The sequence below is a fragment of the Erinaceus europaeus genome, chromosome 15, assembly GCF_950295315.1.
Source record: "Erinaceus europaeus chromosome 15, mEriEur2.1, whole genome shotgun sequence".
In the NCBI taxonomy this organism is placed as follows: domain Eukaryota; kingdom Metazoa; phylum Chordata; class Mammalia; order Eulipotyphla; family Erinaceidae; genus Erinaceus; species Erinaceus europaeus.
This window is the reverse complement of record NC_080176.1, coordinates 74,480,281-74,498,996: the sequence shown is the minus strand read 5'-3', so window position 1 is coordinate 74,498,996 and position 18,716 is coordinate 74,480,281. Positions and strand designations below refer to the sequence as shown.

The window sequence follows — 18,716 nt, the reverse complement described above, 5'->3', positions numbered from 1 at the left end:
GATGAACCCAGGGCACAGAGCATTGTGATACTTCTAAGCATCCTTCTGTCAATATTTTTCTTCTCTATTTTCTGTGTGTGTGTGTGTGTGTGTGTGTGTGTGTGTGTGTGTGTGTGTGTGTCAGGGAGAGGAGGAGGAAGAGACAGACAAGAGAAACACCGCCACATTGCTCTACCATTTCAAGTGCGCCCCTCACCCTCGCCCCCCAGTGCTATCCATGATACTCTCAGAGCACACTGGGACTGGAGCCCTGAAGCCGGCATAGAAAAGGCATGTGCTATACCAGATGAACTATCTCCTAACCTCTAAGCACTTCCTTTTCTGAAAGATGTCATATTTATCACTGACTGTGCTCTAAGTCTTCACATGTATGAGTTCCTTTAAACTCACTGTCACCCTATGAAGCCCTAGGAAGTAAAGGCTGTTATTATCTCCATTTTGCAGATGGGGAAACTGAAACTCACAGAAATAGGTAATATGCCTAAAACCACAGCTAGGAGGTGGCCCGGCTGAGCTTCCAGCCCAACAGAATTCTTCACCATGAACTCCCCTACCTTTCAGGTTTCATTGGACAGTCACCCAGAAAGGTTATTCTCATACTCTTTTGTGTTGTCAGATGTGCTGTGGTCTAAGTTTGGAGGAGTGAAAGTGTATGTGTCACCAGACCTCACTAGGGAGGTGGAGGGAGTTGAAGGTAATTTTAGAATCCTCCCTCGTTCAGAGATGAAGAAAGTTGGAAGCCATTTTAGAATCCCCTGCTCATTTAAAGGTGAAGGAAGTTAGAGGTCATTGTAGAATTCCCCACTCATTTAGAAGTGACGGAAGTTGGAGGCCATTTTAGAATCCCAAGCTCATTTAGAGATGAAGGAAGTGGGGATATTTTAGAACTTCCTGCTCATTTACAGTTGAAGGGAGTTGGAGGCTACTATATACAGAGTCCCCAGGTTGCTGTAGTACCATCCTATGTTTACTCCAGTTTGGACATGGGCCTTTCTACTAAGTAGTTTCCAGCTGGCCAGTTCTGGAGTCCACAGAAGCCATCACTTGGCAGAGGGTCATGATCTAAGGAGTTCAGACTTTGATTCCTCTCGTGTATACACACAGGGACCCCCTGGTTCTTTCGACTTCCTATTGCTGATGCTGGCTGACATCCGCAATGACATCACTGAGCTGCAGGAAAAGGTGTTCGGGCACAGGACTCACTCTCCAGAAGAAGAGTTCCCCTTACCTCAGGAGTTCTCCAGCTACCCAGAAGCCATGGACTTCGGCTCTGGAGATGATTATCCGAAAAGAACTGAGACCAGAGACTTGGGAGCCCCTAGAGACTTTTAACCTTAGCACACCCCAACATCTTCACACCCAAGGAAAAGAAGGCTGCACCTGCAGTTAAATCAGCTGAAAGAGGGCAAGGGGAGCACACTACTGGAAATCTAGACACACACACACAGTTTTATCTTCTTTATGCCTTTTTTGCCTCTGCTTTCTTCTCTTCTTCCAAATCCTGTTTCCACAATTCCCTGTTGGAAATACAGAGAGACTCACATGAGTAAATGATTCATTTGCATGCTTCCCACAGAGCCCCAGAGAGCCAGTTGGGATGATCTACACTGGATCTTTAGTTTTGGTTTTTGTTTTTCAAGATTTTTTGGATTCTGAACTAGGTGCTCTCACTTTACCATGGCACAATGAGAGAGGGAGGAAGGGAGAGAGGGAGAGAGAGGGAGAGAGGGAGAGAGAGAAATAGCAAAGTGAACTTTGAAAAAATATGAGTTGACTTTTGACTTTTAAGGGAAAGTTATGTGCCCCCAAATTGACTATTCTTCATTGGTGTCAAAAATCAAGCCTCTTGATTTAAATAGTGGAGTGAATGATGTGTATTTACTTTGATAGAGATCCTCCTCCTTGTCAGTCTAAAGGGCTTTGGACTTTACTCTTGTGTCCCAGCTTGTTCTCCAAATTTGGCTTAAAGGAAGGTGAAGCATGGGTGCAAAAGGAGATGGAGAAAAGTCACAGTCATATGTTTACTGTCACATGGCTTTAAAAACCCAATATGATCATTAATTGTTGACACTATACTGATCTGTCAGTATGCTAGTTGGAGTGCAGTACTCGAACTGTAGGAATACATCTTCTTTTTAAGATAAAGTTAGTGGATGTCGGATGGCGCGTCTTGAATCACCGGAGAGTGAGGGGCTGATGGTAGACTGGTCGGATGAGTGACTTGCTCGATTTCACGTTATTTGTTCAGTAGAGTGACTCATCCCTGAGGACAGATGCAGAATTCTCTCATTCAGATCAAGTACCCAGAAGGTGCTGCTAGACCATAATCTAGGTAGAAAGAGTGGACAGTGGAGCTCCATCCAGGCTACAAGTTTGTTGACATGGGATGTTAGCAAGAAGGGAAGGGAACCTTGGACAAGGAGCCCACTGAGTCTCAGCCTGGGGCCATGGGTGGCTGCCAACATGAAGAATAAAGTAGTAGTACAAGCTCTCTTGGGGGCTAGGAATGCATAGCTGGCTTTGTGCGGGACCCAGGTTTAAACCCTGGCACCACATGGAAGTACTGCAACACCAGGAGAAGCTCTTGGCAGCTTTCACATTTCTTCAACTTCTCTCATTGGACATGGAGAAGGAGTGGCTCTGTACCTACATGTCCAGGCGCCCTTCACCCTACACTGAATCTCACACAGTCGTTAATGTGCTTCTCATGTTTTCCCCACCCTGGGACTTCCCCTAGTAGTTCTGGAAGGTTTGTGTTTAGTTTCCTTTCTCTCATCTCCTTTTAGCCTCTGTCATTTCACTGCATTCCCAGGGAGGCTTACTTGAAGAAAACTGCTAGCTGGTGCTTGCAGGGGACCCTTCTCTTCTTTCTTAAACACAGTTGGAAGAGGCTGTGTGAGCAGACTCCGCTGCAGCCCTACATCCCCTCACACTCGTCCTGTTAAAGACACTCAGACCCGAAACATTGTCTACACTTGGCTCTTCTAGATTTATTTTCCCTACTCCTGTATTCCCAACTCTTGCAAAATCCTGGAACATTAACGTTGAAAACAAACATACTCAGAGCGCCTTTTCATCTTCCCCACACCCTCCATCCTGCCAGAATCTGATTTTCACAGCAGAACCAACCAGCCAGCCAGAAGAGAACATGAACAGTGAAACAGCAGCTGACCCTCACCTGGAATTCATTCCATGCCGCCTCCCTTGGAGCTCAGCACTTCAATGCGCGCCTGGGTGAATGCTGCGGAAAAGTTATGCCCAGCCCCCGCGTAGACCACTGGGTCATCTCTGTGGGTTTTCTCTGAAGTAGTGAGTGTTGTCGCCTCCTCCCACCCTGCCCCTTAACAGTACATTGTGCTCAGAAATAGCATCTGTGTTGTCTAATGCTCATCAAATGCAACCAAACTCATCAAATGCAAATGTGTGTGTGTGCCTGGCCATGGTAGAATGCCGGTAGGTTTCCATATTAAAAAGAAGTATTAAAAGAATGCTGGTAGGTTTCCATATTAAAAGAACGAAATGAGGGACCAGGCAGTGGCACACCTGGTAGAGTAACTGTGTCACTGATACAATGTCTAAGGACTCAAGTTCAAGCCCCCATTCCTCACCTACAGTGGGAAGCTTCACAAGTGGTGAAATGGTGCTTCAGGTCTCTTTCTCCCTCTCTGTCTCTCCCTTTTATCTCAATTTCTCTCTTTCTCTGTCCAGTAAGTAAATAATTTTAAAAAGGAGGGGGCCAGGTTGTGGTGCACCCAGTTCAGCACACACATTATAGTGCTGAAGGATGCAGGTTCAAACCCTGGTCCCTACCTGCAGAGAGAAAGCTTCTTGAGTAGTTAAGCAGTGCTGCAGGTATGTCTGTCTCTTTCCCTCTCTACCTGCCCCTCCCTTCTCAATCTTTCCCTCTAGCTCCATTAATAAACAATAATAATAATAATAAAGATAACCAGGTTGAGCACACAAGTTACAGTGCTTAAGGACCCAGGTTCAAGCCCCCTGTCCCCACCTGCAGGGGGAGAAGCTTTTCTAGTGGTGATGCAGTGCTGCAGGTGTGTCTCTCCCTCTCTACCTCCCCTTCTCTCTCAATTTCTGGCTGCTTCTATCCAATAAATAAAGATGCTTTTTTTAAAAAGAGAATTTTAAAAATAGTAATACTAATAATAAAGACAGATAAAGAAGAATGAATTGAAGGTTGTCATCGCTGGGGTGTGTGCCAAGTTATATTCCCCAGAAAACACACAGTCACCTGAATTCTATAATCACAGCCTGCTGAGCCAAGACAACTGATGAAATTATCTCTCGGTTTTCAGAAAGCTGGAGTACTACCACAGGACCTCATATGTACTCTGTATAGTGGGGTGACAGTCTGTAAAGACGAAAACATACTGGATTCTAGTGTAGCGGGTCTGTAGCTATCAAACCTTAATAAAAGAGCCATCTGCAGGGTATGGATTTTGCTACCTTTTTTTTTTGTTTGTTTTTTTCTAAATCACTCTGTGCCTCCTGGGAGAAAGGAAAGATCTTTGTATAGCTCCTGAGCCTCTTAGAAATGTTGACTTCCCTTTTTTGCACCAGATAAGCAGGACTTAGTAGACTGCTTCTCTGTCTAAGAATAGCAACAGTTACAGACATCTGCTGCTGCTGCTGTCAGTCTAGGCGAGCCCCCAGCCCCGGCTCCAGCGGAAGTGCTTGCAACTCTTATGTGCCCAATTGCCCAAGGGTGCCAGCCCCACAGCCACATAGATTAATCACTGTTACCCTGCCAAATACCAGGGGAACGGTGTCTGGTGCTGGCCATATTCTTTCCAGAACTTTCCAGAGCTTATGGCTACTGTTGGCTTATAAGCTCTGTTTCCAAGCCATGGCAGAAAGGTAAGCGCCACAACTTGGAACCAGGTCTCCCCTTAGGCTGATAGCAAGCCCTCATCATACGGTGGGTATCTATCACACCCCACCCCTCCCACCCCCCTCTCCTGGCCTGTCAGAGAGGGGACAGGGACGGCAGCCTCCTTGGGCAAACATTCACATCTTGAGTTTCTTGAGAAAGAAATTCACTTACAGGAACCTAGGCCAAGCAATGAGTCAAGCAGAGCCACTGAAAGTTACTAGTAAGGAATTCAGGGAAATAGATTATATATATATATTTTTTTTTTTCCTGGCACAACCAACATGTATATTTCACAATAACAAGAAATAATTACTATTTTCCATTTGGGGGAAGAAAAAAAAGGACCATGGCTGTAATTGCTAAAGCAAAAAATCTTAGACTCCCCAAGCTGTTTGCACAATTGTCCCTGCGTGAGAGAAATTAGCAACAAGATCCTTTGACACAGCATTTTTTCCTGAGACCCCCCCCCACCCCGCCCAAAGCAAGTACCCTGAGGAATTTGGTGTGTCATGATCGTCTGTATCTCTCAGTGACCCAGCCAAGCTACATCTTATTTATAACAGCCCCATGTAATGGTCGAGCTAGGATTCAGTTATGAATGTGTTACCATGAAGTGCTTTTCATGAAATTGTATATGCTTAATAAACAAAGCTATTTTTCTTAGGTGGTTGTACAGTGTTTTGTCCGGATACCGTTCCTGTCTTTTTTACAAGATGAACACAAGGGAGTTGAGACAATTTTCTCATAAGAGCTAGAAACCTGCCCTTAAGACACTGGGGTGGAGGGAGTCTGAATGGGGCCCCCCAGTACTGGAGTCTGAGGCAAATTCTAAAGGCTGGGGTTCTGCTGAATCTTAAGTCCTCAGCTTGGGAGGGGGGAATCTTCTGGGGGCTCCAGGATTGGGTTTTCAAGCCAAACTCTCTGGAGATCATGGGAGGAACATTGGGAGACCCCACAGGGAAGCCCTGAGGTCTCCAGCCACCCCCCTCATTCCTACTGTACCCCAAGAAATTAAGTTTATTTGGCGATTAAAAATCTACATATGGTTTTCTTTAAATAGGGAGAACAGGAGGCTACCTTAAAAAAAAAGTTAAAAACAGAGTGGGGGGTGGTGGGAACCCCATGAAACTGGTATCTGAAGTCCTCTATGTGAAGATAGTGGAGAAGAGAATCCCCATCACTCGTGCTGATGGAGGGCAGAGTCACTGAAGACCAAGACAGGTTGTTTGTGGGAGCCTGTGAGACGCTTTGGGGTGGCCGGCCTGTCCTCCTGTCAGCCCCTGTGGGTCCTTCCTTTGCTAAGTGAACACCCACTGAGCCGGGTTCCACCGCCCGCCCTCCCGCCGGCAGAGCTCCACAGCAGGGAGTAGATGCAGCGGGGAGCTAGAAGTCCTAACCCCTGTCCTCTGGGAGATGTTTGGCAAAACTGGCAAGGATGTTTCCAGACAAAATAAATTGATCGCACAAACAAATATGCAATTACAAGTTGTGATAAGCTGCTAAGGAGGATGCGGTCTAGAGAGCCGGCCAGCAGCTGCTGCTGCCAGGAGGAACCACCCCTCTGCTCCCCAAGGAGGGGAGGGGGTCTCTTTCCTTCTGTCTCTCTCTCTCTCTCTCTCTCTCTCTCTCTCTCTCTCTCTCACACACACACACACACACACACACACAGCACTCAACAGTGCCCATATCACAGCCTCTCGGTGGCCTGGGGCAGCGCTACTCCCCACAGAAAATAAATAAATAATAAAACCTGCTTTTCTGCCAGGTGGACTGCCTCCTGGCCCCTGTTTTGGTGTCATCACATGTCTTCTTCTATCTCAACAGGACTTGTGGTGTGGGGGGCACATGCCAGCTGGGGAAAAGGTTAAACCGGAAGGGAAGGTCCCAGCTGTGAAGTCAGAGGTCTACTTTGCAAAATCGCTAGTGGGACAGACAGACAGGCCAGGCTAGGACAGCTTCTAGGGTCAAGCTCTGTTGTTTTTGCTTTTGCAGCTATAATCTGCAGCTCTTCTTGGCTCTCTGTGCTTGGCTTATACCCTGCTCCACCCCCATGACACAGCATATTCAGGGAACCAAGCCTGCCCTTGACATTTCACCTCCCTCCCCAACCCCCCAACACACACACACACACACACACACACTCACATACACACACACACACACACTCACATACACACACACACACACACTCACACACACACACTCACACACACACATACACACACACACACACTCACATACACACACACACACACACTCAACACACACACTCAACACACACACATACACACACACACACACACTCAACACACGCACACACACACACATTCAACACACACACATGCACACACACAAGCACACACACAAGCACACATACACATACACGCACACACACGCACGCACGTGCGCACACACACACGCACACATTTTTTTTAGAGATAATGCACCTTTTGTCGCACAACCTCTAGCAGCCCCAGTTCTATGGTCTGAATTCAAGGGTTAGCGTTGTCTGTTCCCTTGCTTGGTTTCTTGATATCCTACAAACGAGGGAGACTTTTTTCTTTCTTTCTTTATTTTTTTCTTTTTTACCAGAGCACTGCTCAGCTCTGGCTTATGGTAGTGCAGGGGATTTGAACCTGGGACTATGGAGCCTCAGGCATGAGCGTCTGTTCGCCTAATCGTTATGCTATCAACCCCTGCCCTGCCTTTCTTTTAAGATTTATTATTATTCTTTCATTATTTATTTTGTTTTACCAGCACTGCTCAGCTCTGGCTTGTGGTGGTGCTGGAGGTTGAACCCGGGGCCCAAGAACCTCAGGCACGAGAGTGTTTTTTGCATAACATTATGCTGTCTCTCCCACCTCATCGGTCTTTTTTTTTTTTAACTAATGCTTAGTATAACATTCACCATTTCCAACTATGTTGTTGCCTATGACAAGATCTCTTCTTTCTCAGACCCGAGTGGTATCCCATTGTTCCTCTCTACTACTTTTTAAAAAATTTTTATCTATAAAATGGAAATATTGACAAGACTATAGGATAAGAGGGCTACAATTCCACCCTATTGTGAACACAAGAATTCCATACCCAATCCCCTCTCTTGAAAGCTTTCCTATTCTTTATCCCTCTGAGAGCATAGACCCAGGATCATTATAGGGTACAGAAGGTGGAAGGTCTGGCTTCTGTAATTGCTTCCCTACTGAACATAAGCGTTGATATGTCTATCCATACTCCCAGCCTGTCTCTCTCTTTCCCTAGTGGGGTAGGAGTCTGGGGAGGCAGGGCTCCAGGACACATTGGTGGGGTCTGGGTCCTCTGCACACGGAAGTCAGGCTGGCATCATGGTAGCATCTGGAATCTGGTAGCTGAAAAAAAAAAAGTTAAGATATAAAGCAGAACAAATTGTTGACTCTCCTCTCTACTACTTCTTTTTTTTTAATTTTTTATTTAAGAAAGGATTAATGAACAAAAACATAAGGTAGGAGGGGTACAACTCCACACAATTCCCACCACCCAATCTCCATAACCCACCCCCTCCCAGGATAGCTTTCCCATTCTCTAGCCCTCTGGGAGCATGGACCCAGGGTCGTTGAGAGTTGCAGAAGGTAGAAGGTCTGGCTTCTATAATTGCTTCCCCACTGAACATGGGCGTTGACTGGTCGGTCCATACTCCCAGTCTGCCTCTCTCTTTCCCTAGTAGGGTGTGTCTCTAGGGAAGCTGAGCTCCAGGACACATTGGTGGGGTCTTCAATCCAGGGAAGCCTGGCCAGCATCCTGGTGGCATCTGGAACCTGGTGGTTGAAAAGAGAGTTAACATACGAAGCCAAACAATTTGTTGAGCAATCATGGATCCCAAGCTTGGAATAGTGGAGAGAAGTGCTAGGGAGGTACTCACTGCAAACTCTAGTGTACTTCTGCTTTCAGGTATATATTTTACAGTAGTTTATGGATACGTGTGCACATAAGCTCTCTCTCACAGAAACTGGTGTATATCTAGGTTATGGGACTTTGTTAGAAAGTGAACCACCTGAGATGAAATTAGAGTGTACTATAAAAGGAAAGGTCTCACCGAGTAATGAAGCTGAAGGGTTGTCATTCCACGCGTGAAGTCTCTGGACACAGTCTGAGGTGAAGCATGTTGAGGTGGCAATCGTTGCGTTCTCTCTACTACTTCTAAGCCCACTCATTCAGCATTCGGTTCTTGGTCACTCACCACCTTGCCTGTTGTTAATAATGTTGCAGTGAGTACAGGAGCCTAAGTGTCCTTTTGAGTTGATGTTTTAGAATCTTTGAATTGATATCCAGGGTGGCATTACTCAATCCTTTTTGTTTGCTTGCTTTATTTCTTTGTTTTTCTTATATTTGAAAGGACAGAGGGAGATTGAGAGGGTGAGAGAGATCAAGAAGGAGAGAGCTAGAGAGACACCTGCTGCATGACTTCACTGATGGTGAAGCTTCCCTCCTGCGGACAGAGAGTGGGGGCTTGAACCCTGGTCCTTGCACATAGTAATGTGTGCACTCCATTGGGTGCACCACTGCCTGGCCCCACCAAATGTCAAGTGCATCCTAGAACTAATCTCTTTCATCAGACATTGTGTCAAGGTCATTTCTGGCCACTCCCAAGGTGAAGGGAACAAAAAAAAGCATCATGTTTAGTTTCAGACTCCTGATAAAAGTTTTTTTTTTTCAAGTCCCAACAAACTAACCCTGGACTTTGCTCCGAGTCTTTCTCCTCCACACAGCCTCCACACAGGCCTGCCAGCTTCCTTCCTCTCGTTCTGACCCTGGACAAGAGGGACTCAGGTAGGGTTCCTCAAGGAGGATTCCTGGGTTCATCAGAAAAGGGTTCAGAGATCTTCCACTTGTTTCTGTTGCCTAGGTCAACCCAGTACCTTCAAGCCCTCAGTGAGTCAGAAACAGACTGCTTTTGGTGAGCACAGCCGCATGCCTGCTTGGTGAATCGGGCCTCTGTGCGACTGGTTACAACAGTCTTTTGGAAAACCTCCTGGCTGTAGTTGGAGGATGTGGCTGACACCAGCAGCGTAACTGGAAAAGAAAGAAGGTAAGTAAGCAAAGGGTCAGGCATGGTGTGTGCGCTTTGAAGAAGCAGAGGGAGGACAGCAGTGCCTTTGAGGAAGCTCTGAGGAGACATGGAGGAAGGGTTCTGGGGAAGCCCTGGCAGGAGAGGCTGGGGGACAAGGCTAAGCTCTGGAGTAGGGCAGCAGCACACACCAGCATGCTTACAGACCCAGGTTCCAGGCCCCGGCCTCCACCTGCAGGGAAGGAGCTTCGTGAGTGGTGAAGCAGGTCTGCAGCTGTTTCTTTCTCTCTCCCTCTCCTGCCCCTCCCATCTGAATTTCTCTCTGTCCTTTCAAATAGAAGGAAAAAAAAATTTTTTTATTTTAAATGGTCTCCAGGAATGGTGGATTCCATGTGCAGGGAGAGAGCCACTGATAACCCTGGCAAGTAAATATATATATATATATATATATATATATATATATATATATATATATATATGGCTAAGCATTACTCCTTCATTACGAAAGAGATAGGTAGGTGGGAAGAATAAAAACATAACTGGGGCTTCACTGCTCCAGGCTGACTTTTTCAAGTAGAAAGAGAAAGGGAGACAGAGAGAGGTCACAGCATGCAAGCTTCCTCCAGTGCAGTGAGGAGCCAGGCTCAAACCTAGTCCTCACTCTTGCCAAGCAAGAAGGTGAGCTATTTAATTAGCCCCAAAATGATTTTTATAAGACAGTTACCATACTTCTGGAATCTTGTTGTACCATAAACCCATGACATTATCAGCTGACAAGGCAGGTGAGATACTACTGTGCCTCTGTTTACCTTCTGCTTTCCATTTGCAAAAGCCAAAGACCGGTGTGAATCTGCCAATCTGGGTCTGGGATACCCTACCCAGAGCCTCTGTGACTCAGTTTCCACAGCTGTAAGTGACAGCCAGTCCTGATCAGTGAAATCAGTGCAATGGAGAGAGAGCAACACCAGATGATCTAGAAGAAAGCAAACAAGCAGGGACTGAATGAAACAACAATGAACTTCTGGCCCCTATGATCAATTCATGGCTTCCAGAAGGGAAAGGCAAGAGGGGGTGACATATCAGGAAAGGGGAGTGTACACACTAATTTCAATGGTGCACCCCTGAAATGTTATAAATGTTATAGTGCAATGAATCATACATCCATAAAAATAATAATTGGGGTGCCATTTACTTTGAAAGCTAGCTGTACTGAATGAGACCTTCAATATGGACTTGGCACAGTGCCTGGTGGATGATTCTGGCTTCTTCCCCACCCCGCCCTTTGGCCAGACCCTGAAAATCGCATTCAACAGATGTGTACGAACATGGGCAAGTCATCCAACTTCCTCTGTGAAATGAGAATATCTTTCCTTGTGCAGATTTTTCTGCATCCTAAAGGCCAGAAAAATAAGCTCACATATGTAGGCCCTGATTGTTGGATCTGTTTTGTTGTTGTTGTTTGTTTAATTTCCGTGGCTTGGTGACTTCCCAAAGTAATCCTAGTCTTAATCTCTTGTTGCATTCTCAAATGATCCTCTTTGGTATTCCTAGTTGATCAGGGAAAGCGAAACGCAGCTACTACTACCCTCGCGTCTTATTTCTTTTTTCTTTTTTTTTACTTGTTTCATTTATCCTTTTTCTCCCTGGTCCCTTTGCATGTGCCTTCTGCAGTTCCTAGAGTTCCCGCCAGATGGCGCCGTTGAACCGCGCCTCGGCGAAGCCAACCTCAGGGAGCTTTCTCCAACATGTCCTATTTAAGGAGCCAGCGGGCCTCACCCCTGCTCGGAGAAGATGAACTCATAGAACCACATTGGGGGGGGGGGGGGAGTCCGGTGGTAGCGCAGCGGGTTAAGCGCAGGTGGCGCAAAGCGCGGGGACCAGAGTAAGGATCCCAGTTTGAGCCCCCAGCTCCCCACCTGCAGGGGAGTCCCTTCACAGGCGGTGAAACAGGTCTGCAGGTGTCTGTCTTTCTCTCCCCCTCTCTGTCTTCCCCTCTTCTATTTCTCTCTGTCCTATCCAACGACAACATCAACGACAATAACTACAACAACAGAATAGCAAGGACAACAAAAGGGAAGATAAATAATAATAAAAAAATTAAAAAAAAAAAAGAACCACATGGGGTGGGGGCGGAGTGCGGAGGCGGTGGACACAGCAGCTACATACAGGGCAGATGCCACAGATACTCTATCCAAGACAATTAGTTTCCTTACTTGGTTTTTTTTAAGATTTTATCGACTTCTTGAGAGGGAGAACAGAGCACTGCTAAGCTCTGACATACAACAGTGCCAGAGTTTGAACCTGGGACCTCTGGAGTCTTGGGTATGAAAGTCCAGTGCACAAGCTCAGCATGAGATGCCTGGCCTTGCAGTTTAAATTGAACAAGATATCTACATCCTATGACAGTCGGGGAGTTAATAACAAACACTGGGTGACAGTCCCCACTATCCTAGAATGAAACCTGCACACTGAGTATTTTCCTCATGCTGATGCCCTAACAGTAACATAAGGAATACAGGAAAAAGCAAAGTCAGTGTCAGGCAGTGGTGCACCTGGTAGAATGCACACATTAGGGGGGTGGGCGGTAGCACAGCAGGTTAATCACACAAGGCTGGAAGCACAGGGACCAGCGTGAGGATCCTGGTTTGAGCCCCCTGGCTCCCCACATGCAGGGGGGAGGTCACTTCACAGGCGGTGAAGCAGGTCTGCAGGTGTCTTTCTCTCCCCCTCTCTGTCTTCCCCTCATCTCTCCATTTCTCTGTCCTATCCAACAACAATGATAGCAATAACAATAATAATAACAAGCTGGCATTTCAGGGAGAGGCATTAAGAAGGCCCAGTGCCTTTAATGGGGGGAGGTGTCACAGCACTGCAATCTGGGGGAAAAACAGGTTTAGTTTAGAAGCCCAGAGTTCCAGGGTTCTCACAAAGGGGAAAAAAAGGAGGAGGAGGAAATGGAGCAGGTGGTCGGGGGAGGGAGGTACAGGGTGAAGGAGGTGGAGGAGCCCCTCTCGCTCTAATGCTACTGTCAAACAACTACAGCGATATCAGCTCTCACAAGGTTGTGCAGGAAGAGAAAAAAATGCAAAGAGCTTCACAGTTTGGACACTATTTGGAGCAGAATCTAGCATTACTGGATAGTATGGTTTATTTACTTATGTATTGGAGAGAGACAGAGAGAAATAGAGAGGGGAAGGGAAAATAGGGAAAGAGAGGGGGCTGGGATGGGCAGTGGCACACCTGGTTAAGCGTACACGGTACTAAGCATAAGGACTCATTTAAGGATCCGGGTTCGAGTCCCCAGCTCCCCAGCAGCAGGAGGGATAGTTCACAAGAGGTGAAGCAGATCTGCAGGTGTCTATCTCTCTCTATCTCTACTCCTCTCTCAACATCTCTCTGTCCTGTCCAACCAAGACGGAAAAAGTGACCACCAGGAGCAGTACATTCATAGTGCCAAGACTGAGCTCTGAAGGCAAAAAGAAGAAGGAGAAGGAGAAGGAGAAGGAGAAGGAGAAGGAGAAGGAGAAGGAGAAGGAGGAGAAGGAGAAGGAGAAGGAGAAGGAAAGAAAGAAAAGGAAAGAAAGAGAAAGAAAGGAGAAGAGAAGAAAACAAGAAGAAAAGAGACACCTGCAACACTGCTTCGTTGCTCATGAAACCTCTCTCCTGATAGTGGAGACTCTGCCCTCCACACCCCTGCCCAGCTCAGTCATCCACCTTCTCCTGGAAGAGACAGGTCCTCCCCGCCCCCACACACACAGGTCTGTTGGCCCCGCCTCTCCCCCTGGGGACCCCCTCGTCCTTCCCCTCCTTTCCGCACACTTGGTTCCCACAGGGCCCCTCCACCCAAGTTTCAGCTGGTCGCTGCTGACCTCTCCTTGAATCCAAATATTTGCCCTATTCAGCATGGGGCCACTCACAGTGCCTAACTGTGTGTGCGCCTTTCAGCGGCCTCTCTAGCTACTTGACTAGGTAACGTTGCATCGCCCGGTCATAAGTGGTGTTTGTTAGGACTGACCACGACATGGAAAGGCGGCTGGCATCCCAGCTTCCTTCCACTGCAGCCAGAGGGGGAGAAAACACAACTGTCTCACTAACTCGCCTGCTTTACCCCGCAGACAGCTGGGGTTCAAGCCCAGCCCGCACCATCAAGAAGAAAGCTCCCATGCTATGGTATCTTTCCCCATCTCTCTCTGTTTCTATAGAAGGGAGAAAGGAAGGAGGGAGGAAGGAAAGGAAGAAGTGAGAGAGGGACGAATGGAGGGAAGGAAAGAGAAAAAGAGAGTGAGGTGAAATAAGATAAAATCGTGTGGAGTTTTTCACCAGTAAAAACTTTTTTTTCTTTTAGTTGACATAATATGGGTTTACAAGACTGTATGTCTTTGAGGGGTATAAGTAATTTCACACCTTGGGGGCCGGATGGAGGTGCACCCAGTTAAGTGCACATAGGACCCCAGTTCAAGCCCCCAGCTCCCCACCTGCAGGGGGGATGCTTCACAAGTAGTGAAGCAGGTCTGCAGGTGTCTATCTTACTCTCTCTCCCTCTCCATCTCCCCTCCTCTCTCAAATTCTCTCTTTCTTGCCCAATAAAATGGAAAAAAAAAATGGCCACCAAGAGCAGTGGATTCATAGTGCCAGCACCACCAAGCCCCAGCAATAACTGATGGCAGTGTGTCGTTTTCGCCAGGCTAGGTTGTTTTTGCCGGACTAGCTTCACGGGCGGGTAACAGACGACCAGGGACTCATGGTTGAGCTGTAGGCAGTATCTCTTTATTCATGCAGGATGCAGCACTATCTAAGCCGAGCTAAGCTAAACTCAAGGTACCCTAAAACTCACAATGCTGTCTTTACATATACTCTCCAAGTAGGGTGGAAACAGGATGTGACATAGAGAGGGTGGAGAGAAAAGTGACTGGTGAAAATCAGGGTGTGACAAGGAGAGGATCAGAGTGTGACAAGGAGAGGGGGTGGAGCAGGCGAGAATTCTGTCACTGAACCACTAATGCCCTGGAGGGAGGGTGGTGCTTGTTAACAGCGGTTATGTAAATAGAATGAAGTGGTTATGTAAATAGAATAGTGTTAAGCAGGGGGGATTTAAACCAAATGAAACAGAAGGGGTCTCATGCATACCAACAGCAGTGAATGAATGAATGAATGAATAAATAAATAAATAAATTTGCATCTCTTCAAATTGCACTCGCACTTCACCATGGTGGTCCAAGGGGTCCCCTCTCCCCCTTCCAGCCCACCCCTCCACCCCCTTCCTTGACTGGGGTTTGGCAGAGTCTACAGGTGGCTTTGGTTTGCCTTGGTGTGTTGCTTTAGATCCCACCTGCAGGTGAGATGACGCAGGACGAGTCCTTCTCCTGACTTAGTTCACTTAGCACGATGCCTTCCAGTCCCACCCACGTTGCCATGAGGCAAGAGCTCACCTGTTCCTGTAGCTGAGTTGCAGTGTCCCACACAAACTATGTCTTGTGTACTGGAGGGGGGTGATGATTTACAGTACATTCGTATGAGTGGCTAAGAAAGTTGTGAGATATATATTATATATATATTAAACATTATATATGTATTACTCAGCTGTTTAGAATGATGAATTTATAAGCCAAATCTTTTGTGTCCACTCACCTATCTGTCCTCAAGCTCTTGGGTGTTTTCACATCTCAGCTGTTGTAAATAGTGCCACAATAAACACAGGTGTTCAAGGGCCAGGAGATGGCTTAGCAAGTAGAGCTCACACTCTACCATGTGTGAAGACCCAGGTTCAAAGCCCTGGCCACTACAGAGGAGCACCTACCTGGGGGAAACATCACAAACACTGGAGTGGTGCTGTGGCATCTCTCCTTCCTCTGTCTGTCTCCTTCTGTCTCCACTGTCTCTCACCTACTATATGACCCCAAAAAAGCACCCACCTGGAGTGGAGGGATTCTGTGGGCACAGAGATCTGGAGGTGGGGGTGGTGGTGTGTGCATATCTTTCCATATGTGTGGTTTTGAGTTCTTTGGATAGATCGTCTAGGAGTGAAAGCGATGGGTCACATAGTAGATCTCCTGATACGTTGAGAAATCTCCATATGGGACAAGCTGGGCTTTTATGAAGTCACAGGCCTGCACAGTTCTATTGATGGAGCAGGTTCTGATGTAATAATACAGTCATGTGCTGACCTCCACCACGCCCCATGCTGAGTTCTGGTGTAGGCGTATTCTGTGGGGGACCAGCAGGCACACCTGGCAAAGCACACACACATCATCATCATCATCAACAGCAACATCATCATGAGCAAAGTCTCCGACACTCTGTCTAGAGAGGGGAAATGGTGACCAGGAGGGGTGAAGTCATACCGGCACTGAGCCCCAGTGATAACCAAAAAAAAGGGGGGGAGAGGGAAGGAGGAAGGGTAGAAATACTTTCTATGGAATAGGACAGAGTTAAAGTTCTTGGCTCTGACTTAAAGAAGGAAACCAGCACCAGCCCAGGAGGATTTTGCCAGAAACAAGAGTCACTTTGAAATGGACATGAATTTGGCCAGCGCCCCAGAGTGAGAAGTGGTACTTAGAATGAACATGTTTGCTTACACTTGCCCTTAAGTCCACAGCTTACTGGAGCTGGCAGCCATGTAAACAGTATAGAAAAGGGAGGTCTAAGAGTACTTGGGGAGGTGCCAGGCAGGCACACCAGGTTGAGCATATGCATAGCCATGCCCAAGCACCTGGGTTCAAGACCCCAGTCCCCACCTACAAGAGAGAAGCTTCACAGGCACCAGCAGCACCTATGATTAAAGGAACAGATTCTGCTGCCCTGGGAAGGTCTTACCTGCATTTTTTGCCTCCTCAGGGTTATCACTGAGTCTTAGTACTAGCACTACAAATTCACTGCTCCTAGAGGCCATTTTTTTCCTCCATTTTACTGGACAAGACAGAAAGAAACTGAGAGAGGAGGGGGAGGTAGAAGGGAGAGAGGGGAGAAAGAGAGATAGAGAACTGCAGACCTGCTTCACCATTTGTGAAGCGACCCCGTCCCCCACAGGTGGGGAACTGGGGACTGGAACCTGGATCCTTGTGTGGGTCCTTGCACTTAGTACTATGTGGGCTTAACTGAGTTGGCCAGACGACCGCCCCCTTACCTGCTTTTTATAACCTTACTTGAAGCTTATGACATTAAGTTTCCTGATGCACCACTGAATAAGTGACCAAAAAAAAAAAAAAAAAAACCAGAAACATAGCATCCCACAACAGCCTTAGGGGCTGGAAGTCAGCCTACATGCCCATCAATTGAAGACTGGGTAAAGAAACTATGGGATATATACCCCATGATATACTATATGTCTACATATCAATACATATGTGTATGTATATGGGATGATTCTGTCTGATGAAGTCTGTCGTCTTCACATGCAAACTGAGATTCAGCCCATGTAAACACACTCTGTTCTGTCATTCGAAAGCAGCTCTGTCCTCAAGTACTGCCTGTACCCTGCCCTGTGTTTTGCCACTGATGTGATTTTTTTTTTTTTCAGTAAATCCCTCCAATCCCCTGTGCCTCTGCCTTTTCAGCAGTCTCCCTCACATTTCAGTCTTAACTTCACCAGACTGTTGTCTCCAATGAGGAAGCAGCAGGGAAAGAACGTTCTGGAAGGTGAAGTCCCCAAAGTGTCACAATAAAGCTTCCTGAATACATCTTTCTGTTAGAGCCAGCTCTGAGGGACAGGAGGCCTGGAACCTCAGTCAGGCAGGTCTATCTAAGTCCACTTTATTTTTTCTTATCACTTGTTTCCATATAGGAGTCGGAAAGAACGTAAAGATGGCAGCAGCAGGGAAATAGTAGGAAGGGTTTCTGAGAGTACAAGGGAAGCACCTTTTCACTGTGGGAGGAGTTGCAGGAAGGTTACCAGACTTGGAAAACAGTAACCCAACAGGAAAGACAGGCGATTTCAGCAGGCCAGTGGGTAGCTGACTCCAGAATTTAAGAGAAGGAAGAGCCCATGGATGGACCTCTCTCTTCGTGGCCCTTGTGCACTCTGTCCCACGAGCTATCCTTACACAACTGCTGCCACACATCTTAGCAATAGAAAGCTTTACACGCCTGCTTTTGTGATTTATTTATTTATTTTTTTTCCAAAGTGACTGGATTCTCCTCCCGGGAGCAACCTAAGTGGTCCTGGAGGCTTTCCACGCATCTCACTGGTTTCCCCACACACAGCACTTGGATCTCACACTGCTGAGGTGTTAGGTGACCACCCCCATGCTCAGTCCCTGCCAGGACAGTTTCCCATCCCCCTGGAAATGGAAGGGGGGGCTGCATGCCATCCTTGAAGGTTCACATTAGGAGAGCGAGGACATTCAATGACTAAGGGCACAAAGGCTGAGTTCATGGGACCACTATGGTTCTGTAGGTAAATACAGCCCTACTGTGTATTAAACAAAAATCAAGCCCCCATTTTCTTTCTTTCCTCTTTTTTTTTTTAATCATTAAGTTGCCATCAGTTCATACAGAACAAGGCGCTGGACACAGTTAATAGTTTGCAAAGCAGCCAGGCTGGGCTTTGAAAGCATTTAAGCTTCCCTGAAGGGCAGCTTGTGTCTAATTATTACTCACTACTCGCCATCTTCATAATTTAAATCTGTCCACCTCTGGGGAGGGTTGGGGAGGGGAGAGAGAATTTTTGCTAATCAAAGCCATGAATGCACCTTTCTCCCCCTTTGACAGCATTAAATTAAAGCTAAATGGCTGGGTTTGAATGATTTAACTGTGCTGAAGAAAGGCACTAATGAGGTAATTTCATTATGG

General features: G+C 46.9%; 1 protein-coding gene and 1 long non-coding RNA gene across 6 annotated transcripts in view; one reads left to right on the top strand and one right to left on the bottom strand.

Moving 5' to 3' along the window:
* The window catches only part of CCBE1 (collagen and calcium binding EGF domains 1), a 238,019-nt gene extending 232,468 nt beyond the window's left edge, over window positions 1-5,551 (top strand). For all 5 annotated transcript variants that reach the window (XM_007529015.3, XM_060173956.1, XM_060173955.1 and 2 more), the window contains one exon: window positions 1,105-5,551. In XM_007529015.3, coding sequence (XP_007529077.1) covers window positions 1,105-1,332 — 228 coding nt within the window. In that variant the 3' untranslated portion in view covers window positions 1,333-5,551. The remainder of the gene's footprint in view (window positions 1-1,104) is intronic.
* Window positions 5,552-7,330: 1,779 nt separating this feature from the next.
* The window catches only part of LOC132533030 (uncharacterized), a 45,279-nt gene continuing 33,893 nt past the window's right edge, over window positions 7,331-18,716 (bottom strand). Inside the window, exon 3 of the long non-coding RNA XR_009544914.1 lies at window positions 7,331-8,253. This is a non-coding gene — a long non-coding RNA (uncharacterized LOC132533030). The remainder of the gene's footprint in view (window positions 8,254-18,716) is intronic.